At 56.4% G+C, this 9,646-nt stretch overlaps 1 protein-coding gene across 1 annotated transcript; it reads right to left on the minus strand.

Annotated features, from left to right (window-relative positions):
• Positions 1-3,509: 3,509 nt before the first annotated feature.
• GALR2 (galanin receptor 2) lies at positions 3,510-6,751 on the minus strand. Its single transcript, XM_019290664.3, has 2 exons — positions 6,293-6,751; positions 3,510-4,988 (listed from the first exon to the last, which is right to left on the minus strand). Exons 1-2 carry the CDS (start codon positions 6,631-6,633, stop codon positions 4,208-4,210), a joined length of 1,122 nt encoding a protein of 373 aa, XP_019146209.2. The 5' UTR covers positions 6,634-6,751; the 3' UTR covers positions 3,510-4,207.
• Between the last annotated feature and the right edge of the window lie 2,895 nt (positions 6,752-9,646).

Here is a 9,646-nt window from a genome sequence, read left to right on the forward strand (position 1 = left end):
CTCGCCAGAAGGAGCTGGATTCCATCTTTCTGCATCTGTTTCTGCCACTGCAGAAACAGATGAATATGAATTTCTTTCTTGAGGAGAGTGCGTGGAATTCACGCTGAGCTGTAAAACATGTTTTATTGCAGCTGATCCCAGGGCAAGGCAATTCACCCGGAACGGTCGCAGGCAGAGCCAGGAGAGGGGAGGGGGAGCTTTGCCTGCAGCATTTCTGGAGTGCCTGAGCTTTAGTGTTTCACCTCCCTGAGCTGATGCTTTTGTGCCAACCAGAGCCCAAAGAAAATGCATGATTGTCTGGGATGGGGCCACATGCTGTTCTCCAGCAGCTCTGGGAACGCCTCTGCATGGCTGGCCCCCACCAAAAGAGGCCTTTCTGGGCCTTGCTGTCAGCCTGTTGCCCCAGGAAAGCTGTAGCAGACGAGGGCTGGGGGGGAAATGCAGCCAGAGATGGGATGCAGAGTGTCCTGCTCCCTCCTGGTCACTCCATTACCAGCACCAGCTGACTGGGTTGTTTCTACCCCAGGGATGCCTTGGCTGCATCTGGAGGAAGGAATGGGGGTAAGAGGCTGCTGAGAGCTGAGCTTGGTGATGTCTGTGAGGCAGTGAGGGAGGAGCTGGAGGTGGTGATTCCCTGGTGGGAATCAAGACCCTCATTTCCCTGAGTTAAGTGGAAAGCTGAGCCACCTGGTCCCTGTTTCCTAAATCCAGCCTCCCACACAGCATTCCCTCACTGTCTGCCTTTCCCCTGCACAGGGAATGAATGTGGGGAGCCAGACCTGCTTTGGGAGCAGCAGCACATTTTTTCCTGAGCCACCCCTTCCTCAGGGTGGGAGCAGGGGAGCCTCCAGGCTGAGCTCGTGTCCAACACTGCAGCACCAGGGGAGGGCTCCGTGTGCTCTTTGGCTTTTTATGGTAAGGAATGTGTTTGCAACACGTTAATTAAGAGCGACCATGGCAGCCAGCACAGTCTGACCCTCTCACAGCTGAGCCCTTCACGCCCCTCTAAGAGCTGAGAATGGAGCCTGGAGTGGTGCTGACACCGTGGTGAGGGGCCATGGATGGGGCTGAACCCCCTCTGCCTTCCCCGCTGCTTCCCCCAAGGCTCCTGTGGGGTTTTACCCCCTTCCCTCACCTCCCGTTCTGCCCTGACCCAGGGAACACTGATTTCCAAGGTTTTCGGGCCAGAGCCCCATTTCTTTGTTGTTTATTTTTTAATGGCCCATGCTGGGGGCTGTGCCAAGGTCTGGGGGTGCTACCTGCTGCCTCCTGATACTGGGGAGCAAATTTGGCAGAGGAAGTGTTTGACAACAAACCCACAAACCAAAATAACTTCTCTAAGTTATAAATCTGTGTATAAATCTTCCCTAGTGATAAATCTGTGTGGAAAGCTCACTGGAAAACTCAGACTAACTGAGCTTTCAGCCAAGTGTCCCTCATCTTCCTGCTCACTCTTGGGCTTGATGGGAGCTGAGTTTAGCCTATTCATTTTTCACTTCCAGTTAAATATGCTTTTCTTAAATTTTAACTGGAACATGGGGACTTGTAGTGCTCTTAATTTAAGATAAAACCTCCCAAGGGAATTGACTAGGAGCCCATTTCTCTCAGCTGGGAGTGTGTTGAGTGTCAGCAGGTCCTGATGCTCTTGTCTTTTCCATCTGAGCCTGATATGCCCTGTTATTTGAGGGGGAAAGTAGCTTCCCCATATGGTTTTATGTTGGCAGAAAAACCTTGTTTGCCCTTGGAAGGCTCATCAAGGCATGGGCTGGGTGTGAGGGCGATGGTTTCCTCCTCAGATGAGCAGGGACAGTGTCAGATAAGCTGGAGGGGGCTTTTTTCTCTAATTCTGTATATGCTGTAAACAGTGCAGTGATCCAGCAGCTGGCCCAGGCTTCACTCCTGCAGACAAGTGAGAGCCAGCGGATGGGTGAGGATCCATAAAATGAGGAGAGGGCTTGGATGTGTCACAACACAGAGGCCTGACCTTGTGAAAGCCCTGACCATGCTGTCTGACCATCACCAAGCCCCTTTCTGCTCCTGGAGAGGGTGAGAGCAGCCATGTGAGCCATGGTGCATGTCAGAGGGGATTTGGGGGTGCTGGAGGCAGCAGTGAGGTGCAGCCCCCCAGGCTGGGAGCTGTGCAGATCCTGCCCCCAGCCCACTGTCACCCTTTGGGACCTCATTGCTGAACAGTGACCAGAAACAAGCAGGTGCCAGTGATGCCCATGGCCTGGGAGAGGGGCCACGGTGATGCTTTGGGCTGGGAGCTGAGTTAGGGTAGGGCAGGGTCAGCCGTGGGCCTGGGAGGCTGTTGGAAGGGCTGGGGTGGGATGGATGGGGGAGCAGAGTCAGTGTCTCCTCTGATGCCATGAAGGGACAGGGGACACTGCCAGCACAGGGACCTGTGCCCTTGGGCAGTGCAGAGGCGGTGGGACAACATCTCCATCCCCAAGGTGAGCTGATAACCGTCCAGGAGAGTGGATTGAACCCCTCGGTGTGTGTGGGATCCATTGGAGACAGATCCTGCAGCTCTCCAGGCAGAGGTAAATGAGGGCAGGAGGAAGATAAGGCTTTTAGCTGTGTTTGTGCAGCTGAGTCAATGTTTTCCCTGGCTGTGAAGGGTTGAGGGGGGAGATAAATGCAGATGTAATTAATGGAGCTGTTTATATGCTGCTCTCTGTGACTTATGCTGGGAACAGGACTAGACTAAATATCACCGTTACTGATAGGAGGAGGTGGCCAATTTATGGCCCTCTCCCCACGGAGAGGAAGATCTGGTTATAATAACACTCAGCAGGGGAAAAGAAATGTTTTACAGTCAAAAGCTTCTTAAGCAAAAAGGCCAAACACTGGGGCTGGGTGGAGGAAGGCTGTGTCAGGACCAGAACCCCAAGGAGAGCCAGGGTCCTGGACAGAAATATCCATCCCAATCCTGGGGAGCTCTGCCGTGGGGATTCACGACAGTGAAATCTGTGCAGGCAGACTTAGAGCCTCTGGAAGTTTATAGAGACCTGACCTTCATGGGGGCTGTTGGGGTACACACCTAGGAATTGCAGGGATGCCCAGCACAGCTCATCCCAGCTCCCCAGCACTTTTTACACCACCTCTGGCTGTGCTCTTGCCACGGGGCTTTCAAAAGGGTGAATTGATCCTAGTCCAGTGATGCTCTTCTGGTGAAAAGAGAAAGATCTTCACTTAAAGCCCTTGGCTGGTGGCAGTCACAGGGCTCAGGCACCTGTTGGAGCCTTTGCAGGGTTAGGAAGTGAGGGTGTGAATCACAGCAGCCTCTTGTGGGCAGGTACAGCTGCACTCAGCGGCTGCAGTGCCATTCCTGTGCTGCAGTGCTCCCCGTCCAGGGATGTGCTCGGACATGACCCACATCTTCCATCCCCCCCCAGCTTCCCTGCACCCAGCAGGTCCCACCACCCCCAGCACCTGCCTCTCCTCCGCTGCAGCTGTGGGGCTTCTCAAGGCAGCTGGACACAGCAGGTGGGATGGAGGGCCTTTATTGAGGCTTGCCCAGCTTGCTGGGCACTGCCAGCTCACACAGCCCTGGCTGTCCCACCCAGGGGAGCAGTGTCAGTGCCCCGCTCGTCTCCAGGAGCACCTCGCCTGGTTGAGATGCTGAGCTGTCCCCAGGCTGTCCAAAGGCATTAAAATCCTTCCCCTACCATGGGGCTGTGGTCCATGGCTGTGCTTCCCTGGCAAACAACCTCCCTCCTTGCTGGTCCTTGGTGACCTTCTGTGCTTTGCTCCTGAATTCTCCTGCCTGAGCTGGGTTTGTGTCCAGCGCTGCCCTGGGACAGCGCAGCTCCTGAACCAGGACACAAACCAAAACTTTCCAAATGTCCCTAGAAGTGCACCCACTAACTCCAGATGCTGTGCTGGTTGGAGGGACCAGAGCTTTCCACAGGCTCTGAGTGTAGATGCAACAGGGAGTCCATCCATGACAGGGGAACGGGTGTTTATACATGGCAGTGGATTTTTGGGTTTGATCTCTCTGCTCTCAGCAAGTGCTTGGTGGAAGCAAATTCTGTCCTTGGTTGGTTCTTGGCTGAGTCTGTATCAGCAGCATCATTGTTATGACATCTGGATGCATTTGAATGAAAAGGGTGTAACTGGACCCATTTCAACCCAAAATGTAGCCCGGTCCCAGGCCTGCGATGCTGCAGGATACTGCAAAGCCGCGGGGTGGGAGGAAGCTGTTCTAGCTGATGTTGAAGGTGACAGAGGAGCCATCTGCTCTCTGCTGCTGTCCCACCAGCTCCACCTCCTCCCAGGGCTGTGCGGGAGCCCTGCAGCGCGCGGCGGAGTGGCTGGGCAGGGCTTCGCTCAGCTGGCTCACCTCGCTGAGCTCTGCCTCCAGCGTGCTGACTGTGTTGGCAGCCTGGGCCATGTGCACCTTGTGCGCTGCCTTCTTGTGCAGGAGGCAGCTGAAGATCTTCTTGAAGCCCTTGCGGAAGCGTTTGGAGACCAGGGCGTAGACGATGGGGTTCACGCAGGAGTTGGCGTAGGAGATGACGTGTGAGAGGATGCGGAGCACGTACGTGGAGTGGTTGAGGGGGAAGTACCCGAACCACACGCAGAGGATGACCAGGTGATGGGGCAGCCAGCAGAGGCAGAACAGGACAGCAACAATGATGATCATCCTTGTGACCTTCCTCTTGGCCTTCTTGGACTCCGACATGTCTTGGAGAGGGTCCACAGACCGCCACAGGTAGCGAATAGTCCGCATGTAAGTGAGGCTCAGGATGAGCACGGGGATGATGTAGCTGAAGATGAAGGTGCAGATGTCCATGACCTTGCGCTGGGAGATCTCCCAGATGGGGTGGCAGACGGTCAGGTTGGCCAGCTGGAACTCCTGGTAGTAGCTGAGGTAAGGGCCCGAGAAGATGAAGGAGAGCCCCCAGATGAGGCAGATGGCCAGGAGGGCATTCCTGGGTGTCCTCAGCTCCCTGGAGTGCAGGGGGTATCGTATGGCCAAATACCTGCACGGGAAAGGGAGAGGGACACAGCTGCAGTCCTGGGGAGGGCACAGAGAGAGCACCTCCAGGAGCAGATTGGAGAGAGGGCAGAAATGATGGATTTGAGCTTTCCAGGGCAGTTAGTCACACAACTGATTCCCTGGTGCTTCTTAGGGACCCTGTGCAGCACAAAGGATTGAGGAAGATTCTGTCCCTGGCCCCATCCCATCACCCTCTGCTCCTAGCAGTGGTTGTGGGGACAATGGGGATGGTCTCATTCTGTCCCTCCCCTAATCCAGCAGACCCTCACTTGATCATCACTGTCTGGCACAAGTGATTGGAGCAGTGAGGATACAAAGGCAGGAGCAAGTCCCCGGGATCCCCAGACACAGCGTTCCTCGTACTGGCACACGTGAGAGCACATCTCCCTTTTTCAGTTCTGTAATTAGCTGGTCCATTAATTAATCTGAGGCTTGTGCAATCCCTCCCTTGCTCAACATGTCTATTCCCTCCTGCTCCATGAGGTGCAGGGGGAGAGGCAGTCCCTGGATGTGTTTTAGCTCCTGGGGGTGCTGTCAGCAGCCAGTGCAGTGCCATGCTGGGATGGCAGGACACATCCAGCCTGGCTCCAGGGCCCCCCAGGGGACTTTCCACATCCCATCTCGCAGGTTTTGGGCACTGAGTGGAGCAGCACCAGGAGCTCCCAGCCTCTCACCAGCCTTGCAGAGGCAGGGACTGAGGTAAAGCACAGGCAGGAGCAACAGGCTTCCCAGCAAAACCCACCCTGGAACAGGCTGGGATAATCACTGGGACAAGGGACAGCATTGGGACAGAAAGGGGCTGCTTGCTAATAGAAGGGGAGGGTGAGAAAATCAGTGTCTCAGCTCAAACACAGCAATGTTTTTCCTCCTCAAAGTCTGCCTGCTTTGCTGGGGGCTGTTGGGAGGGAAGGGGCTCTCTCCGTGCATCCCAGGAAGAGCCAGAGCAGCGCAGGGACTGAGCTTTGCTTGTCTCTTATTTTTCATTCCCATTTCACTACCAGAGCCTGTGGACGAATCCAAGTCCTACAGCTTCTGGGTCTGAAAGCTTCCTCCAGCTGGGCACTGGGGCCAGGGCTCCCCATCCAGCCCTCTGCAGGACCTCATACTGGGTGGTTGCACTTCCTTGCACACATCAACTGGGAAATGCTCCTTGATTCCCCCAGGAGTCCCGGCAGATCGCAGGAATCAGGATTTAGCTCCAGGGGATTTTGTCCCCTCTCTGCCCATGTGGGACCCAGAGGAAGGGGAGCCTCAGGGTGCAGGGACCCCCCCTGTTCCCTTTCCTACCTGTCGAGGGAGACGGTGGCCAGGGTGAAGCTGCTGGCGTACATGGTGAGGTAGATGAAGAAGTGGACGGCCTTGCACATGAAGGGCCCGAACACCCATCCCTCCAGGGTGTAGATGGTGGCTTGGAAGGGGACGCAGAAGAGGATGAAGCAGAGGTCGGCCACTCCCAGGTTGAGGATGAAGAGGTTGGTTGTGTTCTTCACCTGCCCATTGCGCAGCAGCACGGCCAGGACCAGGCTGTTGCCCACTGTGCCAACGAGGAAGATGACGAGGTACACGAGTGGGATGATCACGGACTCGGGCTGCCAGCCCCCCTCGGAGCTCGCCAGCGAGCCGTTCATGGCCGGGAGTGCACGGACAGGGGCTGGGTGGGGGGAGCGTGCGTGGAGAAGGCACCGGGGGGGGCACACAGGGTGAGGGGGTGCACAGAGAGATCAGTGAGGAGCGCACCAGGGATTGCACGGGAAAGGGGGTGCAGGGAGAGCACGCTGGGGAGCACAGAAGGAAGGAAAAGGAAAAGGGGGTGCAGGGAAAGTTCAATGACGAGCGCACCAGGGATGCACAGGAAAGGGGTGGACAGGAAAAGAGGTGCAGTGGGGAGTGCAGCAGGGATGCAAAGGAAAAGGGGGTGCACAGAGACCACGCTGGGGAGCACAGAAGGGATGCACGGGAAAAGGGGGTGCAAGGAGACTACAGCGGGGAGCGCACCCGGGACGCGCGGAAAGGGGGAGAAGGGGAAAAGGGGCGCACGGGAGATGCACGGGAAAGGGGGTGCACGGGGAGCCGCAGGGGGTGCGGGGGAGCCGCAGGGGGAGCCGGGCGCCCTTCACCTCCTCCGGGGTCTGCGGGAGCCCGCGGGCGCTCGGGGCGGCTCCGGCGGGGCGGCTCCGGCGCTCTCCGTGCGCCGGCGGAGCGGGGGGGCCCGGGGGGCTCCGGGGCGCGGCTCCCGCCCGGCCCCGCGCATCCCACCCCGGGGAGGGGATCCCGACCCCGCTTTGCCCTGGGATGGGGTAAAATGTCAGTCAGTGCTGTTATCCCCCGCGAGGGGCTGGGGCACCCCAAAAGGGAGCTGGACACCCAAAGTGAGGCGTCTGCGGAGCCTCAGTTGCGGGGGTTTTCTTATCGCCTCCCCCTTCGGTAGTCACTGGAAGAGGGTTTGTTCAGCCCCAGGGGCTGCAGGGCTGGTTTTTAGGAATGGGGGTCCTCGTACTGCGAATGTGTCCTCATTGTCCAGCGGGCAGCTAAACCCGTGCACCAAAACACCCGCGGTGAGCCCCAGTTTTCAGGAGAAACTGTGTTTCTCCCCACGGCTGGAAGAGCAGCTGATTCACTGCAGAGAGAACAAGTATTTTTCACGCCGTGTCTTCTTTTCCTGCAAAACTGCCTTTTTGCTCCTGCACAGATGGAAGTCCTGGGACCGGCCGGTGCATTCAGCTCTTCGAGGACTCTTCGTCTGCCCCCACCCCGGGCTGCCTTGCTTTGCTCCTGAGGAGAGAGAAATATCTAATGCATCGATTACTCCTGTAACTAACCCGCTCCACAGCGTCTCAGTTCTCTTAATGGGCGTTCAGAGCTGATCCTGCCGTGCTGGGAGCTCTGGGGACACTCACAGCCCTGCGACATTGCCTCCACAGGACACGGAGCCCTTTTCACCCTCGGCCGCCCACGAGGAGCCCCACAAAACCAGCTCCCGTTTGGACGAGGTACGTGGGGAAGTGAACAGACCACTTCGGTGTGAGGATGCTCCGTGTTCCCGATGACATCCCACAGGGAAAAGCGGGCAGTTAGGAGTAGCACAGCGGAAAACCGGCCACCCTGCAGGGCACAAGGAGTGCTGGAGCACAGCTCTGCCTGCCTCTCCTGATCCCAAGCTGGCCACCTGCCCTCAGGTGATGTGCCACATCCCCAGCCACGACCATGGAGGTTGCTGGGACAATTCGTGGGGAAAGCCTGGCCACAGGGAGGTTTTACCCTGTGGGAATTGCCCCAGTTCCAGGGAGGTTTCACCCAGTGGGACCTGCCCTGTGTCCTCAGACACCGCAAGGCACTGGCATTTGGAGGATGGCACCGGTGGAGCTTTGGTCAGCCTGCAGAGAGGCCGGGTCCACCCTTACGCTACAGAGTGAGATTAAAGGGGGAAAAAGCGAGGGAAAACACTCAGTTTCTTCTCAAATATCAGTGAAACTCGCAAGTAGCAGGATAAAAATAAATAGCAGCAAAATAAATTCTTGTCCTGAGACATAGACGGGTTATTCGGGCAGGGGTGCAGGAGAATGATCCAGATCCCCAAAAGCAAGATCCTCTGGCCAAAATCCATAGGAAAAGGCACGCTGTGGAGCTCCCAGCCCTCACAGGCTGCAGGGCTGGCTGGCAGAGGGATGTGAATGCCTGCAGGCCGTGACTCTGTGGATTTACTCTCTGCAGCAATCCCTGTGACACCAAAGGCAGCTCAGCCTCGCGGCAGGGCTCCCCTCCAGGCTCTGCTCCGTGTGGAGCTGCAGGTTTGTGTGGTCCTCCTGTCCCTCTGCCCTGGGGGAGAGCAGAGCCAGCCCTGCAGGAGGAATCCACGCAGCCAGCCTGCAGCTGATGGTTTTATCCTCCTGTTTCCAGATTCCACAGGAATCCAGAGGAGCAGCAAAGCTTTGTGCCGGTGTACAAGAAAGGTGGTGCGGTAGAAATGTGCCTGTGCCACATCTGGTGGCTGGCCTGACACAGGAATAGGTCCTTTGGGGTGGTTTTTTGGGGCACCTGAGGGTGGGTGCTGCCGTGCCAGCCTAACCCGAGTCTGTCTGAATCACCAGAACGAGAGAAAGGAGCTGTTGTTTGTAAAATAGGCCTTAACTGCTGTGCCTGCTTAGTTCAGCATCATCCTGGAGCACAGTTTGGTTCAGATGGGGAATGAATCTTTGGGAGATGCATTTGGAGCCCGGAGCAGACAGGAACAGTTTAAAAAAGAGTTGCCACAGCAAGCTGCAACGTGAGGACATGGTTGATTTTTATCTCCTTTCTTTTTTTTCTTTTTTTCCCTTTGAGCTTTCCTGTCTATGAGAGGAAAGGAGAACTTTGAAATCAGGAATAACAGATCACAGCTGAGCATTTGGAAGGGGAGAGGAGCCAAATCGCTTCTTGCAGTATGACAGCAAAGTGCAGCCAGGCAGGCAGAGCCCAGGGCTGGCAAAGATGGGTCTGGGGGCACGAGCCCGGTGGCAGCAGCTCCTGGAGCAGTTTGTACTTATATGTTTATGTATGTTTATGTAAATATTACTATTAGGTGCTCAAATAAGTTTGGTGTTTGTCTCGAATGAGCTATTAAACCCCATGTGCAAAAGGACCTGGTCTGAAGTGCTTAGACCA

This window comes from Corvus cornix, chromosome 18 (assembly GCF_000738735.6).
Source record: "Corvus cornix cornix isolate S_Up_H32 chromosome 18, ASM73873v5, whole genome shotgun sequence".
NCBI classification, from domain to species: domain Eukaryota; kingdom Metazoa; phylum Chordata; class Aves; order Passeriformes; family Corvidae; genus Corvus; species Corvus cornix.